A 19,303-nucleotide genomic window follows, 5' to 3' on the forward strand; every position below is an offset into this window, starting at 1 on the left:
TACAACCAGCTGTGATGAGTTTGTAACCATTCATTAAAAGGATTTACTGTCATTTCTTTAATGAGTACAGTACAGTTATCGAGTGTGTAAATACAGGAAACATTTGGTTAAACAGTCCAGATTAGAGAATGTGATCATGTCTGTGGTCCTTCAGGACTAGAGTAAACATTTACAGGTTTGTCTACAACAGGGCAAGAATTTTTGTTTTCATATCCTGGTTACTATTCTTTGTAGACCTGTGGCTTCAGCAATATTTTTACTCCTTTTTCTCCTGTGTTTGTCTGGAGATCCTACATGTAACCATGGCCACATTGTTTACATGTGAACTCAGCTGTTAGCAGCCTGTAGCGTGCCAATGCTAACTGGTGTAAGCCCTGATGTTTCCCACAAGGTGAGGAGAAGGAGGTGAGGACAATGTGCTGGTTCTCAGGTTTGAGCTAAGAAGTGCAGCATGGACCTGTCCTTCCATCCATCATTATTGGCAACATAAGAACTATCTCCAATAAGATGGATGAGCTAGCCATGCTTAACCCAGCAACAGAGGGAATTCCAGAGGGCAGAGTAGCATCATGCTATTCACTGACATGGCTAACGGAGCTAACAGCAGACACCAACGCCACACTAGAAGAACTTCACCTGCTGTGAGCAGACACGATCTAGTAGACAGAGATGGAGCATAACTGAAGAAGCTCAGTCCTGGACTCTGTGGATGTGGAGGCTGGCTGAACTGGAGAATGATGGACAAGCTGTCAGCATCTATTTTCTTATAGACCATTTTGCACTTTCTATACACTTTCTTACTTTTGTTTTCTTGATTGTTGCTGTGACTTCAATTTCGTAGTACTTTTTACAATGACAATAAAGTTCTATTGTATTGTATTGTATTTTATTGTATTGTATTGTATTTTATTGTACTGTATTGTATTCTATTCTAAATGTTCGACTGTGCCTCAAAGTCAGTGTGTGTGTGAGTGTGGACTTAAATAAATGGCCATACCCTGGCCATTGTAGGCCAGTCGGTCCCCCTGTTGGGCCACCTCAGTCAAAAAAGTCAGGACACACCCCTGTCTGCAAAACACACTTTAACTCACTTTGACATCAGGGGCTCTAATTTCATAATAATGATAAAGTTCATTAAAGTTCTATTCTATTCTATTCTATTCTATTCTATTCTATTCTATTCTATTCTATTCTATCATTCTAAATGATAGATAGCTTATGAATTGTGTTTACATAGTGCTTCTGTAGTCTTCTGACCACTCAAAGTGCATTTACATCACAATTACCCGCTAACACCTCCACTAACTGCCCATTCACACAGTAACAAGCAGCTCTGGGGTTAAGTGGCTTGTCCAAAGACACTTCAGCATGTGGACAACAGGCCTGGTATCAAACCCTGACCTTTAGCTTCAGCATAGAGATGATGGACTCTAGTACTGAGAAAAAAAAGAAGAAGCTCTCCTTATCATGTAAAACTAAGGGCCCGGAATTCATATTTTGATGATTACATGCCTGAATACATCATGATTTTTTTTTCGGAATTATTATTTTTATAAGCAGCTGTTTAAAAAGTTTTAAAAATGGCTGGAAATGTGGCTAAAAATGAACATTACATCTAACATCTACAGAGCGACACTTCAGATTATCAGATTCAGATTGTTTAAACTGTACCTTAAATTGAAAATAGTGCAAAGACAATTGAAATGAAAATGTACTATAAGATGAAAAATATATGAATATATGCTTACATTACAGTTAGAGCTAGCAACAGATTTTAAAAAGTGTAGTAAAATAATTCATCTTAACAGTCAGTGTAGAAACACAAATAATTTGGGGGTTTCATCCTCTACATCCATTATTCTTAACTGGTGGACCATTTGTGGGGAAAAAATAAATTACTTAATAAATTACAGGTTTTTTTTTTTTACTGTCGCAAAGTGTCACCAGTTCATGCAACTTTACAGTAGCTGGCAACGATGCCCTTTAACAATAAGCTAGTTTTCATGTTCCTGCTGAGCTTAGCAATACACATGTATGGTATTGTTTACATGAGATACAGATTGTCTGTGGCCCAAAAACCAAGACAGGATGGCTGTGATCTTGGGGCCCTCGGAGATTAGACTTGGCTCTGTAGTGGAAGCCGCTGTATTGGCTCACAATCACTTCTAAAATACCCTCTAAGCATTCTGTTTCATTACCCATAAATGAGGACGTTTGTCATGGACACCACATCCTTTAAATTGAACCTATGATAGCATGAGGAGCTCTGCACCAAACAGAGAAAAACATTTATATTTCTGAAACTCATTACAACAGCACGGCTCTGTAGTAGAGGAGTCCTGGTGCTAAAATGGCTTTCCTGGTGTCCCAATAGTCACAGACTGAAAACCGATATGAGACAGAAAAAGGACACTTAGCTGTTAAAGAATTGGATTTATGACCCAGACATATTGTTTTAGGAGCTTCCAATATGGTAAATAAAGATAACACTGGCTATTGCAGCTAATCAAAACCGACACATCATGAGCTTTTAAATTATTTCTTTATTTATATATATTTATTTATTCATCTCAGTTTGGTTGATATTCTTTTTAATCATTGTTGTTGCACTTTAGTATTTTTGTACTCAACAGAAATGAACATAAAAACAAAACAGAACAAAAAGACAAAATGAACCAATATAAAATCAAATGAACCTAAGAAACAGGAGTAGAGCAGAGAGCTGGCTTGCTGAGCAGGGATGCTGGGATTGGGAGCAAAATATAAGACGGAAGGGATGGAGGAGTTAAGACAGAGAAGAGTTGGGAGGAGGAGGAGGAGGAGGAGAAGGGGGAGGAGGATCAGTCTGAAGAGGCAGAAGATGTGTGTGAGGCAGCACTTTGCTCCACATTACTCCCAAAACAAGTTACATGCTTTCCATTTGACTGGTTGAGCTGTTACTTCCTGAGAAACCTCACACCCAGATCTGACACAATCAGACAACGAGGAGCCTTCGGTCTTAATTTTAGAGTTTGTATCCTGCTATGGGACGGGACACATACATTGTCTTCCATTCCAGATGTTTCCTTCCTTACGGATTTCCAATTAAGTGCTCCAGTGTTTCTCTCTTAGCTTTGGTTTACACAATGAGAGAATCCTTCTTGAGCTTTTTTTTTGGATTTAGCACTAAAGCTTCACCGAAAAGGGATTGGATGAGTGTAATCAGGGAGTAACATGTCGTCAAAGGAAAGCACAGGCAGCGTGACACCATCTTCAGCTCTCAGATGTATGTAACAGACACAAAATAAACTCAACCATGCAGCCAGTTGTTTAGAAATCTGGCCGACATGAACACACACAAGCTTTATTCTTTCACCACAGTCTCTTGCTGGTCCAATATAGACTCAATATCCAGGGGTATTGAATTAAATAAAGAATAAGTGAGGGGGTTCAACCTCCTGCTGTGGTCCCCAGTGTGCTGCACCCTCCATCTACGCACAAACCTCAGTAGAGATGTTAAAGGTGGGCAAACCTGCCCTGCTCCGACCACAACCTCCTTTTCCTCTCGCTTTGGAGGTCTAAGTCACACAGTTAATTCCTGAAATGTTTCCCTTTTTGGTGTGGAGATGATTCCAGGTGACATCCATTTACAGCAAGATACAACTACTGTCCAAGAAATGCAGCCATCTTCTCCAACCGTCCCTTCCAAGCTGGAGGGAAAGAGCAAAGCAACTGATATTAAACAGAAAGAAAAATAACAAGAAACAGGGCAGAGTAATATAGTAGTTGCAGCTTCCTCCTTGGTTGCAATAGTAACAAGGTGAGCTTGGGAAGAGGAGGGGCCAAGTCCGTAAGGCGTCGTCCGATCACAAGCCGATGTTGTAAAAGATAGTGGGAGGATCACAGCAGATAGGTAGCGCAGCAAGAGAGAAAGAGAAGTGGGTTTGTCCATCTCCACACTTGTAATGTTTGGGATGATATGTCAGCTATTTTACAAGTTATTCCCTCGCTTTTCGTCTTTTTTTTTTTTTTTTCAATAGAGTGTCAAGTCTCTGTAGCACCCGAACAACCCCAGACAAAGCCCAAAGCCTGACCCTGTATAGGCTGCCACATCTACCCCCAGTAACAGAAAAACAGGCTTCAACAAGAATGACAGTCACAACAACATCAATTGAAATGATACTTTAAAAAGCAACACAAAATAATTAACCTCCTCTTATTCAAGTGTCTCGATAGAATAATATTAAAACAAATAAGAACAATCTTTTTACGACACAGAAAGAGTCTCTCTTCTCTCTGTCCTCTTTTGGCTAGAAATCTCAAGAGTCATAAAACAAACAAAAAAAAACATGAACCAAAAAGTTTGAAGACATCCAAAAATACAAATGATAAACAATACCAATATAAAAAAGCCTCCCCAACGACGTCTCAGAACAACAAAGAAAATAACAAAATGAAACAAAAAAATTCATACAGAAATTGCAATAGCGTTCTATACATGGCATCACTGTACAAGGAAAGGAGCAAATGTCTGGTAAAACTACTCACAATGCAATACACTGTCACTGACAGGGGCAAGGAGGATGGAGAGGAGGAGGTAACACAAGGTGGGGGAGTTCAGGCTAAGAGAGGGGGAGGGGAGGGGTTGGAGAGCAGGTAACAGCATGACGAGAGGGGGAGAGGAGTCTGCAGGGGGGGGGCTGCGAAGAGGGCAGGGAGCAGACAGAGGATAGCTGGAACCGAAAGTGCAGAATTACTTAAGTAATCAAAGAACAATGTTGTCTTCCTTGCAACACAGAACTGTTTTTCCTTTAATAATAATAATAATAATAATAATAATATTCATTATAATAAAACCTCTTTTACAGAAAACAGTAATAACAATAAGAGTAACAATATTGACCATAATGCCTACATGGACATAAGCAGTAAAAATGAATTTCAACATAAAACAAAGAAAAAAAAAGAAAAGAAAAAAAACAGGAAATGAATGCCAAAAACATGAAAAATAAAAACAATGAGAGCTGGTTTGTCCTGTGCGATGTCACTGAGCTCCATCTTTGGAGAGAGCGATTTGGTTGCCCAGTTGGAAACCCTGACCCAAACACCCGCCACCCGGTCCACAAAGAAAAAAAAAGAAACAAAGTTAAAAACAGGGGCCGCCACTGCTGAGACTTCAGCCCGCTCCGGAATGATCTGCTGCAGGACAGCAGGAGGGGGAGACACAGAGGAGCAGACTGAACCTCAGACACCTTTCCCCTCTGCTCAACCACTTCTGGTCAGTCATGCACACACACTCACACACTCGCATACACTCACACACGCCTAATGTGAATACTTTGGGTTTGTGGCAGCAGTGTGTATGCTTATTGTGTTACTCGACTTTTCAAAGTATGACTGTTTCAATGCGTTGGCCAACGAGGCACATAATGAAGTATGCCAACAGTTAAAGGAGGGTGAAAGAGGGTCAGGTTGGGGTGGCAGGTGGGCGTGACGGGGGACAGGTTTGGCGTGGGAGGGTTGAGCCTGAAGAGGGAGGAGTGAAACCCCGACCTACATACGATGGGAGGTGAACACGGGAGATAACCTGCAGCTATGATCGCTGGATGTCTTTTCAGAAAATGCTGGCACTTTACACCCAAGGGCCCAACCTGTTACCCCCATCCCTCACTAATGTCTACACCCACCCACACTCCCCTCTCCAGCGCAGACTGCCCTCCCAGGGACAGATGGAGACAGACAGATGGACGTAGAGCGCCCCCGCTTGGGCAGACGACGGTGATTTGGCGTGATGCTGCTCAACTCAAGTCAACACAACTCAGGATGGCTGATATGGACCGCTGTACACAGGATGCACCCCTTCCTACAAGAGTCAGAAGAAATAAAGAGCAGATGTGAGTCCTAATGATGATGATGACGTGTGACCTCTTTTTGACCTTAAGTCTAAAAAATATCTTAAATGTAAGCAAAGAAACATCGTAAACTAGAAAAGCTCTCAGAGAGCACAGAGCTCCACCAAGCATATTGTGATCGTCACCAACACTTAAGTCCTACTTTAATGTTATACTCCCTTTCAGCAGACTGTCTGCTACAATTTGGTGTTAGTTGCAGGTTTGTACAATAATTTGTAGCTTTTTGGGTTATGTTGTTCACAGACCAAACAGACAGATAAACTCTCCCAAAAAGCATAGCCTCCTTGGGGAAGGTAACCAGAAGTCTGGAGTTAGAAGGGCTTGGAAACAGACTAGAGAGTAACCAGCAGATAGCGGAATTTAGAAGCTTGATCCACATCAGGGATTACTATTGAGTTTGTAATTTAAGATTTTGTCATTTCTGATATTGGGTTATCTCAAATTTATATAATTACTTTTGTGCATGACTACACTGAGCAAATGTAAAAAAGTTCCTGAAACTTCTTTGACGCAAAGTCCTGAATGCAAAAAAAAATTATCAAGATATATTCTTCATTTATTTACTGGTAATAATGTTTGATTCAATTTACAATCTTAGTCCATGAAAAATTAAGTAAAGGACTTGTATTCCTATAATTATAAATAACTTGCATAAAAAGTAAGAAAAAAAGCAGGGAAGTGCTTCAATTAATTTATTAATTTCTGTCAACAATTTAATCAATAAATCAGGTATTTGGTAGAAAGTCATCAGACTGTACTTTTGCCTCAGGCTGTGCTACCTTGGTGTGAACCTGATGACGTTGAATTCTGATCCCGATTGATCATTTCTCTTTTCGATTTAAGATTTCTATTTGTCTGATTCTTGTAAGAAAAAAAACTTGCTTGATGTTGTTAAGGTATAAAATACTATGTTTGATAAAACATAAATGAAAGCTGAAAGCAGCGACTGCATCCTGCGGTCTCTAATTCATTTATGGGGACCAAAAAGGAATCCACTGAACAACCTTTCCTGCTCATTTAGTAATACAGCTTCTGTATATTTACCCGTTAGATGTTTGTTTTTTTTACATTTTCTGAATAAAAAGGTGCTATTTTCTCTTCTCTTTTCAGAACCCTTGACGAGTATAGAGCATGTGTGTACCTGTGCTAGACCCCAGCCTGCTCCATGCTGTACTGCAGGTCTGGGGGCTTGTAGCTGAGGAGCATGTCACTGGTGCAGGAGGAGGGGTAGCAGGCTGCAGCATGGAGCTCCCCTTCAACATCACACACTGCACAAACGCAAACATAATTTAGTGATATGAAGAAAGGAAACCCACAGAAATATCCAGGAGTGTTTCATGGAAGATGAACACAGTCATCAGACTGACCTGACTCTTCCCGCTGGTGCAGCTGCTGGCTTCCAGTCAGTGATGTTTGGCTGAGAATATCCGACATGCGAGCTGAGCTTAGTGCTTTCCCGGCCAGCAGGCTCATTCCAGACATGGGGTCTGCCTGATCCTGGAATGACAGTGAAGAGCAGTTTAAGACACAACCGACAGTGTTTAAACAGCTTCTGGAAGTTTCAATCATTCAGAGCTTTGTTTAGACGACTGGAGGTCATGTGGCATCTCACCCAAAAACCTCTAAATGAAGATGACTTTTCAGATCATTCAGGCAAGAAACTCTTTTAACAGCTTGCTAAACTTATCAAATCTTGCATTCTCCTTAATGGCCAGCAGGGGAACTCTTTAGTGTTTGCAAAACATAAGCCCTATTGTATTAAAACACAGGAAAAATGGCCTTTGATCTCAACTGACAGTGACCTCAGTGAATCTGTATATAAGAGGTTAAGATCTAAATTTCTAGACAAGTCTCATTAATACTGCATGATGTTTATTTTGTAAATGGTCTTATTCACAATAACAGTGATGAAGCAAGGCTTAGTAAAGTAATGTTAACCCCTTGATGCCTGCTGTCACAAATTTGCATCATACCTTGTCACGTCTTCATACAGCTGGGATGGCCTTTGTGTCCCACTAATGCCTACTGATTCATATTCTACACATACCAAGGATCATATTGAATGCACTGTCCCAATAACTTGATCAAAAGGTGCAATTATTAAATCTATACATATCTAGCTAATTTATAATTATTATATGAGTTATATCTAAATCAAGCGGCAACCTCCGGTCTGAGAATATGAGACAACACGGAAATGCTAAAATCGGCTGTTTCTTGTGTGTTCGCTTGAGGCTGGCTCCGGGAGTACAGGAAGTCACATACACACCAAGCCAAAAAAAAGCTGTTTTAAAACCAGTAATTAACCTATTTACAGTCTGGTTCAAACAACGTCTCCTGTCTGAGTTGCTAATTTTTTATTTTACTACTGGCACCCACTGAATGGGGGTGAATTTTTTTCTAACCCAGCCGCTCAGAGGATATTAAAATCGCGAGCTCCCCTAATAAATAGGCACAGCTGAGGGTCACGTGACGGCCGGCACCCTATGGCTGTACGCGAAGCCCTTGCCACTACCAATATGGCCGCTATAGCGGATGTGCTTCATTTTCCATTTCAGGAACAGACGGGTGACGTCGGCGAGACTACGTCCATGTTTCATACAGTCTATGGTCTAAATGTACAATCTCAACTCAATTTAGCATCTGTAAGAATGCAAAAACACAAATTCAATTTTTTTTTTTTTTTCATATTTTTAAATTCATTCAGGCAGTAAGGGGTTAACATGTTTCTATAATGGAAACTCAGTTTATCTTGTCATTAAAATGTCACTTTCTAGTTCTTGTCATGTCATTTCCAGGTTGTTGTTTTTATGGTCTTCTGTTGTTAAACCTGCTCTTCTCAATCAAGGTAACAGAATGGACTAGGCCTTGAGTCTATTATTAATGCCTTTATGTCATCTTGGCTGAATAACTATAAAATGGTCCAAAAGACTGCTGCAAAGCTATCAACAAATAATTGAGAAGCTCTCATGTTGCACGGATCCCCATGTCTTTGCACTGGTTTTCAACAAATTTCAGAATCCTGTTTAAAGCACCAAATGGTCAGAATCCATCTTAAATCAGAAATCTGCTGAAGCCATAAAACTCCAGCAGGACTCTGAAATCCACTAAATACGGTTTGCTGGGTGTGCTTTGTACCAGGTTTAACACTAAAGGAGGCTGTGCTTTAAAGGACACTGTGGATATTTTTAAAAAACAGTTGAAGACCCATCTGTTCAGCCTTACCTCTGTTTAATCCATCCGTGTCTGCTTTTATGTAATTAAGTTGTATTCAAAGTGATCTTTGTTTGCCTTTCAATAGTTAACTGTGAGGCACTGCTCTTGGAAGGTGCTTTACAAATACACTGAGCTTAAGTTACATGCAAAAAAATGCAAAACAAAAAAACATAAACACCAATGACAAAAGGCTAAATCTCCAAAATTCCATAGGGCAGCAATGAAGTAAATGTGAGACATCATCATAAAGTGTGAACAATAGGGATGGGTACCGAATTAGGTACTTTTTTAGGTACCGACCGAATTATGTCAAAAGTACCGGGTATCAATTCGTGTAGAGTCAAAAGGTTTAGGTACCTAAACACATCTTTGTGACTGTGAGGGAGTGGAAGAGTAGGTGATTTTCCATGCTGGACATGAACACAGCATTTCAAGGTTATATATTGAAGAATAAATACGTTAAATTGTAAAAAAATATATGTATTTTATGGTTAAACAAATTAATATTTTTTACTACATAACCATAAAAAAGTACCGAAAATTGGTACCGCTGAGTACCGGTACCGATTGCTTGGTACTGGGCATTGGTACCGTATCGTTTCAAATGTGTAAGGTACCCATCCCTAGTGAACAACATGGTGTATTAAATTTAAAATGAGCAGTAAACAGTAACTCACATAGGCATCATCACAGGTCTGGATAGTGTGATGACGCTGTAGCTGTCCACGGGACCTATAGGCCTCACCCTGAGGACCTCGCGAATAGCCCACGCCATTGTGATCAGGCACCTCCATGGCCTGCCCTGGGGGCCTGCACTCCACATGCTCGGGTTCTTACAGGAACAGATTTTAGAAAAAGGATGCAATGAATAGACTGTGTGATAATATTCAAGAAAAGTCAGAAAGCCAACACTCTGATGCTATTCTGAGACGTCTGAGATCAAATAATGTAGGTCAGCCAAACAGGTAACACAGGATAAAAATATTCCAGTCAGTCAGAACACACAGTGAACTCTTAATCTCCGTAGGTGAGTAAACAGGTCTTACCTCGGGTTGCTGGGGCGTTCCTAATAAAGCCGCCATGCCTATGTGTAGGTGAGTTGTAGGGTGGGGTTCCCCCTCGAGGAGGCCCTAGGAGCTCATGAGCTTCACCTGCTTTGGCCAGCAGGCCCTCGTGTGGGTGGTGGTAAGCAGCCGGTACCTCATCCTCCTCCATGCTCTCCGAGTGAGGTAAGCTGGGACAAGGTGCCTGGGTCGGGTGCTGCTGCGGTTGGACCTCCGGTGGTCGGATCTGGAGAAGGTGGTGGTAGTGTTGGCCCCCAGGAGCACCCTGTGGTGCTGGGGGCTCCAAACTCTCACCCTGGCTCAGCTGGCGAAGGAGTAGCATCTCTCCATACTCTTGGGGCGCACCGCTGGGTGGTGTGGGGGGCGCAGGACACGGCCGAGGGCTCTGCCTCTTGAGCAGAGCTGCCAAGTCTTGAGGGGGCAGCCTGGGGTCAGCGTGGCCTGTTAAAGAGTGACGGGGGGACAGGAGACCCTGTAGGGTGGGGGTGACGTGCTGTTGAGGGGGGCGATAGTCCAAAGGAGTCGGGGAAAGCAGGGCTTGCTGTAGTGTCGATGGGGTGCCATAGCCGCCAGTTCCTACAACCCCACTCTGATAACCCTCCAGACCAGGGACTTTGAGGGAGGCTCCCTGCAGGTAAGGGCTGTAAGAGCCCACCACACCAGCAGCACGGGAGGCAGCGTCGCCAGAGAACAGATGAGGGTTGAACTGAGTCTGGTCATAGCCGGATGTGAAGCGGCCAAGGCTGCGACTGGATCAGAAGAGGAAACGCAGAAGACAGTTATCCACCAGTTAAGACATTATTACCACAGTCACTAACACTGAAACCATCATCTATCTTCAAACAGGAAGTCCTCACTGAGTCACTACACACAGACAGCCTAACAAACACGTCAGGTCAACATCAGGCTCAAGTTTTCACTGAGAGGTGTGAAGACATTCCAAGGAATAAATGATGTATGAATTAGAAGTTGGTGACACTCTCTCAGTGAAGTCCTGGTTAAAGGGTTTTGTTTTACAGGATGATGATGATGATGATGATGATGTCAGGGGTCACAGGTAGACTGTTCTCCTACACTACCAGTGCTTCCAAAACATTCAATAACAACCACTCACCCAGCTACACTGAAGTGGAGAGTTTGATGAAGAAGTCATCCCAGCAGAGTTGATGAGGTTTTTACATTACATTTTAATAATGGTCTAATGATTTGTCCTCTTACAAATAAAAGCTCTGCTCTGACCATCACTATTACAGGCTGAAGTTTTCAAAATAAAAAACCAGCAGACATGGCAGAAATGTTAAAAACAAAAACAGAAACAATTACAAAAATAATAACAAATGTGTCTTTTTGGAGTGATGAGGTAATGAAATGCATAAAAACAAACAAATAAAAAGCACAAAGACAAATGAAGACACAGAAATTGTCCATTGTTATTGAGGGGAGGGTTTGGTCGCCATTTGGGGACATGGTGACAGGATGGGTGGGGTCACCTGTGCGACTCAGCGTTGTCAGCGCTCAGCTGCTTCCCGAGGACTTTGTGTCCACCCGGCGTTGCCAAAAAGGTGCCCGGTCTCTGCGCCCCACCTCCGAGTTCAATCTCCTGAACCTGAATGGTCACCTGGAGGAAGAGTCGATGTGACGTTCACAAATTAATAACTTCCACTTCCTTTGAAGTAACTGGTGACATCAGCTTGGACAGAGTATAAGAAGGTTCCTAATGTAAGAACAATGCAACATCACTGGCTCCTCTGCAGTCACCTGCTGTTGTTGAGGTACACCAGGGGCCAACGGGACTGCGGGACGAGTGGATGCCGCTTGTTGATTGGTTGGCATAGACACTCGAGGCATGCCTGTAGGAGGTGGGCTGCCACTCTGGCCCTGATACAGCGCCGGAGTACCGTGCTGGTACTGCACTGGTGACGGACCACCTGAAGGAGGAAGAGGAGTCACATGAGCAAAATCTGAGTCTATGAAAGAAAATATCAAACAAACTGAAGGTTTTCTATAAATTCAGTGGACCAAGTAATTTTCTATTGAGTACAAGAAGGCTTTTTCCTCAACATTTGGACGTTACATGTGCAGTACTGTGCTTTATAACTCTGACCTATGCAGTCATTAACAGTCAAAAAGTAAACTAGTGCTAGCTTGTTAAGCTAATAGACCATGTAAGAATTATGTTTTCAAACGGTCCAGTTTAGAGCTGTTTCGTGTCGCACAGTGCTCTGTGTAGACAATGTGTCGTATCGAAGCGGCAACCTTGGATACGACAGAATCCAGTCTGAGAATATGAGGCAATGTGGAAGTGCTAGAATCTGCTGTTTCTCGAGTATTCGCTTGAGGCTGGCTCCGGAAATAGCAGAAGTCACATACACACCAAGCCAAAAAAAGCCATTTTCAAAGCAGAAATTAATCTATTTACAGCCTGGTTCAAAAAACGTCCCCTGTCTGAGTCGCTAGTTTTACCTCCAGCTCCCACTGTACAGGTGGGGTGAATTTTTTTCTAACGCGGCCGTTCAGAGGATAATAAGATCGTGAGCTCCCCCAATAAGAGGCACAGCTGAGGGTCACATGACAGCCAGCACCGTATGGCTGTAGGCGAAGCCCTTGCCACTACCAATATGGCCGCTTTAGCCGATGTGCTTCATTTTCCGTTTCAGAAACAGATGGGTGATGTCGGTGAGACTACGTCCATGTTTTATAAAGTCTATGGTCATATCACCTGTTGTCTCAACGCATATTCCGAACTGAGTGTGTCTGTCTAGACAACGGTCTCCTCTGCCTGCATGTGGTATAAATGAAACGCTCCGTAATCTTATGGGTTGTTACTCTCTGGTACTTTTGTAGGTCGGGTAAATAAAATGCGCACCAGAGCCCAAAGTATAAATCCAGACATGACAGGCAGTGCACGCTGATGCTTGCTACCACAATAAAAGCCCCAAACACAGAGCTGACTTCACGTAGCAGATTAAAGCTTTAACCCTTTAATATCCAAAATTCAATATATACTAGCCAAAACAATTTTCAAAAAGTTTTTCAAGTTTTTACATTAGAGCAGATCTCTCTTCTTTAAATTGAATTTGCATGAAAAATTTACATGCATAGTTAATCAACAAACTAAGTCTCAGTCATAACTAGTATCATAGGTAATGAAACTTCACCACTAAGCAAATCAAACAATATGTTTCACTAACAGGAATCACATGATGTTGTGGTTTTTGTGGCTGACGTGTTGACTTGCCTGTCAACTCAAGTCACACAAACCATTTAGTTTCATTTTAAACAAACAGATCTGTATTATTACTACTCAGAAACAATGTCAACATTGACATTTCCATTTCCTCTACAAGTTCCAGCTTCAATATTTGCTGCATCTCTGTTTGTTACTAAGTGTTAGGAATCTGAGCACCCTGGCGGCAGTTTTACTAACCGTGCCCTTGCATCATGCCTGCAGAGCCAGGCGGAGGGCTCTGGTTGGGCTGTCTGAAGAGGTGGTTGCTGGGATGTGTTGGCGGAGGGCTGGAGGGCTGGATACGCAACCTGAGGGAGGACAGAGCGGAGTAGGAGAGGAGAAGAGAGAGATATGACAATGATGTAACACTTCAGTCGATAGCACTGCAGCATGGTATCAAGTTCATTGTTCACTGCTCAATAGCTGATGAGTAATACTTGTTTTTGTGTGTGTGTGTATGTGTGTGTGTGTGTGTGTACCTCTGAAGCTGGTGGGTTAGGTGACTAGGCTGGCTCTCCCCATGGCCTAGAGACAGACCCTGTAGGTAAAAAAAAATGATAGGAATTACAGCTTCCAAATAGAATGTTTTGTTATTGGGTTTATGATCATCTGAGGCTGGCTTCATGAGAAAATGCACCGGTTCTCACTCTCTGGAGCTTAAATCTCTACTCTATAGAGGCCTGAGTAATTCTCTGTAATGAAAGCAAAATGTAGGAGTTGCAAAGTCGACAATTCAGCCACAAAATGTTTCAGCTAAAGAAAAGGGAAAAGAAGCACAAGCGGGTGTCTGCATTAAGGGACTTCTAGCATGTGTAGAAAACAGATCCAGAGAATGCTGGGTCCTGTCAACTCCTACAGCTCAATTAATCCTGCATGAAAAGTTACAAACACTTTTGTCTTGAAACTACATGTTTTGGACCTGTTGGCTCCAGGTACCTGGATTTGCTGGTGGAGGATTTGTTGCTCTTGCTGGTAGAGGACATGCTGTTGCTGGGTGTGCTCCAGGAATCGCTCATCCTGCTGGGCGGCATACATTTTCTGAAGCTGCTCACACTCCTGTTGGAAACACAGACGTATAACAGCACTTAGGCCAGCACTTGGTGATAAAGTTTTTTTTTTTTTTCAATAATGTGGTTACTGATATGACAATGTTGCGTACATTGCTAAAGGAAAGATTCTTAGCTGGAACTTTATCCTCTTGGGCTTTAGTTTTCTTTAATGCCTGTCTCCTGAAAATTGCTTCAATAGAGATGTTCTTTCTTTAACTACTAGGTCTCCTTGAAGCCCACTGCCCCTGCTCTCGCCTCTTAAAGGGATAGTTCAGTTTTTTTTTTTTCAAGTGGGGTTGTATGAGCTCTATGTGACCACTAAGGACATTAGATACAGTAGAAAGTTGTCTCCTCTCCCTCAGTAAGACACAAACTGTAATCGATGGTGACGAGGCGATTATGTTAAAAATAAGAATCCTGATTATTTTAAGTGATATTGAAATCACAATTAATATACACAATTATTCATTTGTTCAAAAACTTCAGTACTGATTTAATCATAACTTTAAAGAACCAGCAAGTGGCACATACAGTATTATTGATACACACAAGTCACACACAGTCGCTGTGGCTGCACATGGAACACAGAAGAGCTATGAAGCACAGGAACTTGCATACATCTACACTGTGTGGCATGTTAATTGTTTTTCTTCGATTATATTGTTTTTATGATTGTCAGATGGCAAAATTGAAATCACGATTAAAATCCAATTAATTGTCCAGCCCTAGCGCTAACAGGGAAATACCGTACCAGATTCAAAGGCTAATATAAACATTTATCCGGACCTAACTAACTGGTCATGTATCCTTCCGCACAGCGCTAGTGCGCTCCGTCCCCCCTCCTCCTTTCAGCTGTAGGTAATGTAAACAAGCTATGCTTCGGGCGCCGGTTACAGACATAAATGTTTATATTTCCAAAGACTTAATGCACTTAAAAATGATTTTATGTAGCGCACTCTTAAACTGTGGTATTACTTTTTCATTTTAGTTCTTGTAGGCAGAGAAAATAGCCCTTGAATTTGGTATCGTCTGTCCCTGTTAGAGCCTATTTCCTCGTCACCTTCTATTACAGTCTGTGTCATACTGAGGGAGAGGAGACACCTTTCTACTGTATCTAATGTCCTTAGTGGTCACATAGAGCTCATACAACCCCACTTCAAAAAAACTGAACTGTCCCTTTAACAGCCATCATACTGAACTGGCAGTTGCCAGAATTAATCTGAGTGTAACTGACAGGTGGTGGAGGCTTCATCTGATTAGAAAAACAGTTTTAGTTCATGTCCAACTTTCTCTCCCAGTTTTCTGCTGTTTCCTACCCTCTCCAAGTAAATTTGTAAAAGACCCCTCAAAAACAAACAACCAAACAACCAAACAACCAAACAAACAAACAAACAGTACCAGACAATTTCTATGCTTAATTTGTTTGGAGTAAGAAGTTACAAGGCAAAACTTCTATCTCTTTACCATCTACTATATTTACCAAGGTGACTGCTTCATAGGGAGTCAATCAGTATTAACAACAAATACACACACAGACAAAAATGATATAATGCTTTTGTCGATGTTTATCACCAGCTGCAGTTAAGTGGTTTAAAAAATGAAACTAGTTTTCTGTTACATGCATTGACATGAAGATTTATAAAGGATGGATGTAAACATTTAGTGGACCAAACATCCAAACAACTTCACTCTTGCTATCCAGCACAAGAGTTGATCATTGGTGAAATGAGTTTTTAATATTTTCCATAATGGAGGCCTTAAATGCCAGTCATACGTTGTGTCTGAGCTGTAGCTGGAGGCTGCTGTGACGCTTTAGATGTTAATGTAGTGTGGGGCCCAGTTTTGACGTATTTTGATTCAACGAAAATGGTCAAAGTTGTGTGAGTGTGTGTGTGAGTGTTTGGTTAACTGGACCACAGAGTTATGGAACCAGCACAGGCGTGTGCACGCTGATCTACAAGGAGAGTGAAGGCTCGTGGTGCCGGCTCAGCTAATGTTATCGACACTTTGGTTCTCCCTGATCCTCCTGTGAACTCTCCTCCTGCATTGTTTCTTTCTGGTTTTACAATCTGCAGATGTACTCACCTGCTCTTTCTGTGTAGGTCATGTGTGTGTATGTCTACCCGTGTGTTAACCTTTCCTCCATACATAACCTGCTTAGCACTTGGGAGTAATGATAATCCCAGCACGTCGGTACATGCTTTAGATGAAGCACCCACAGCGCACATGATGATTATCCTTCTCCCTGCCTGCACCTCCTACCGGGGTGAGGTAATCTTGTTGGAGAGTCAAGGCGAATGATGTGATGTCCATATAAGCTGCCCGAGGTTTCTTCAGGGAAGGGCTTTGTTTAAACTCAGCTTAGAGACTTCTGCAAGCTGAACACATGCTTTCTGAACGTTCAAATTGTTGTGAGAATGCTGCGACCAATACACCTGGTTCACATTTTTGACAAGACAAGATGAAAATCGACTCAATGCAATGATCTTATTTTTTAGCTCTGTCAACATTCACTGATTTCTATTATCTATTAGATCTCCTCTTCAGCTGTATGTTTTGTACAGTGAACCAAACCCTGAACTCATGTTATGAGTCTTGTCCACAATCATATTCAAGGATGAGATGCGTTGTTATCGAAATGGTATCTTGAAATGATCCAAACAAAGTGAAACTAAGTTACATGAGCACCACTCACAGGTTTTGAAAACAGCATAATAATAATAATAATAATAAGGTCTATGTTGAACAAGAAAGGTTGCACATTAAAGTAATCAGTAGGGCTGGGACGATATGCTATTCTCACAATTAAATTCTATTTACATTTTTGGGGTGTCTATTCAATTTAAATTGCCATTCTTCGATTTTTACGATTTTTGCAAATTTAGTTTGGTAGACTATGTGAAAAAGTTAAATAATGATGATAATGTCTACAGACTATATCAGGAGCCATATTTTCCCATAAAATGCACATCACGTAAGTCAGAGAGAAATATTTCACCCTCTGCTGGAGAAATGCTGTGAATTCTTTCCAATCCAGTTTATAAACTAAGACTGAAATGAAGAATCTGATTTTTGAAAAAAAAATATATTTTTGACAAAGAATTCCAATTTTGATATTGTTGAACAGAAAATCTAGATTTATCGATTTTCATTTTTTTCTCCCGCCCCCAGTAATTAGAGCATTTCTTGAAGTAATGAATAAAAGGTGTCTCTTCCTCTCTGTGTTTTCTTGTTGAATAGCTTGTGTGTAGTCTTTATTTATAATTGTTGGACGGACTGCTGTAGTGTTTTATGGTTAATAAACAGCTATTTAAATGTTAATACCTGCTTTTTAATCCACTTCAATTTGTTCATGCCTGCTGTGTTTTGTCTATTTCTGCACAGCACTTTTTTTTCAGCTGTGGTTGTTTTTTTTTTTTAAGGTTTTTTATAAATAAAGCTGAGTTGAGACCGATAAAAATTAAAAATATCAAGCTTGTTGAGCAGATATATTTCTGCAGCAGGAACTACACTTGGGATTCCAGACTAAAAAAGGCAGTGTGGCAGACACTGACACTTCTTTAACAAAACAACCAGAAAGTTCCTTAATCTCTATAAAATCAAATCTACATGGTTAAGGCTGCACTGTCCAGCTTAACTTTTGAATCATTTTCAAATAATAAATGCAGTAGAACTTACAAAAAAAAAAAAAGTCCCATCCCAATAAATGGCAGGGTGTCTTGTTGTGGGACAGTTTAATTGACAAAGGCCAAGAATGACGAAGAAAAGCTGGATTGGCAGGAGAAGTAGAGTTAAGCATCAGCTTGTGCGTAATGGCAGGTAAATCCACAGCATGCAAACATGGAATCAGTCCATGTTACAGTTTCAGACAGGATGGTCTTTGCAGGAAAAACCTGATTAAAAAAATATTCAGGATCCAGTCTCATATTAATACCTGACCCAACTAAAGGTAGGGGGAGTTTACAAATTCAACTAAATAAAAGGTCAGGCTACAGATTATAGTTTTATAATATTTACTGTAGAGCTGAAATGATTCCTCGAATGATTTGAGGTACTCGATTACAAGAATTACTCGAGTAATTTTCTCCGCCTCGAGGAATTGTTTAATTTAAAAAAAAATCAAAGAGTGGTATTTCAAATAGAGCTGAGGCCAAATTAAGAGAGTTTTCAGACCCCTCAAGCCTCTGGAGTTTGGAGACTAATGGGTCATTCTACGAAACGGGTGCCATTTGGGTTTGATGAGATTTACAAGGCACAAAAAATGTGTCAAAGTGTGTTTACAAATTTTGGAGCAACCAAAGCAAGTGCTCTTATTGACATGCTGTATCAGAAAATTCTATTTCTTAAAGAGAAAAAAATTCATTTGAAAAATAACTGCTCTTTAACTAAACAAAAATGTATTTTATCCGATTACTCAATTAATCAATGGGATTTTCAGTAGAATACTCGAATACTAAAATATTCAATAGCTGCAGCCCTAATTTACTGTTTCCAGCTCCTGTAAGGTAAAGATTTCCTGCTTTTCTTTGTCATTTTCTGCTGTTAATGCTTTTAAATCTTCATGCAAAAATTAGTAATGACATTTAAATTAATTACAAAACTATGGAACAGATTAGTGATGTTTTTATGTGTCACTGTATCCTTTTGTGTAGGTATACTCCAAAGAGCAGGCTAAATCCATGTTCTGCTTCCTTTGTAGCTATTTTTGCTAGCTCTGACCTTCATAAGGACTAAAATCTGGTCTATTACCATTAAATGTTGAACTGTCCTCCTTGAAGTGCAGTGCTCCAGCAGAATAAGTCCAGCCGTCTCTTACGGTGCCGCTGGTCACAGAGAGGACACAGAGTAAGCTTT

The 19,303-nt window shown here is 41.0% G+C and overlaps 1 protein-coding gene across 3 annotated transcripts in view; it reads right to left on the reverse strand.

The window, feature by feature from the left end:
- Nucleotides 1-2,525: 2,525 nt before the first annotated feature.
- The window catches only part of sik3 (SIK family kinase 3), a 51,591-nt gene continuing 34,813 nt past the window's right edge, over nucleotides 2,526-19,303 (reverse strand). For all 3 annotated transcript variants that reach the window (XM_074679136.1, XM_074679134.1, XM_074679137.1), the window contains 10 exons: nucleotides 14,337-14,456; nucleotides 13,880-13,938; nucleotides 13,599-13,708; nucleotides 11,930-12,099; nucleotides 11,662-11,789; nucleotides 10,154-10,920; nucleotides 9,785-9,939; nucleotides 7,259-7,388; nucleotides 7,033-7,159; nucleotides 2,526-5,842 (listed from right to left, as the gene is read on the reverse strand). In XM_074679136.1, coding sequence (XP_074535237.1) covers nucleotides 7,038-7,159; nucleotides 7,259-7,388; nucleotides 9,785-9,939; nucleotides 10,154-10,920; nucleotides 11,662-11,789; nucleotides 11,930-12,099; nucleotides 13,599-13,708; nucleotides 13,880-13,938; nucleotides 14,337-14,456 — 1,761 coding nt within the window. In that variant the 3' untranslated portion in view covers nucleotides 2,526-5,842; nucleotides 7,033-7,037. The remainder of the gene's footprint in view (nucleotides 5,843-7,032; nucleotides 7,160-7,258; nucleotides 7,389-9,784; nucleotides 9,940-10,153; nucleotides 10,921-11,661; nucleotides 11,790-11,929; nucleotides 12,100-13,598; nucleotides 13,709-13,879; nucleotides 13,939-14,336; nucleotides 14,457-19,303) is intronic.

This window comes from Halichoeres trimaculatus, unplaced genomic scaffold (genome assembly GCF_033239565.1).
Source record: "Halichoeres trimaculatus isolate MK-OKI-2021-1 unplaced genomic scaffold, fHalTri1.1 fHalTri1_scaffold_9, whole genome shotgun sequence".
Lineage (NCBI taxonomy): Eukaryota > Metazoa > Chordata > Actinopteri > Labriformes > Labridae > Halichoeres > Halichoeres trimaculatus.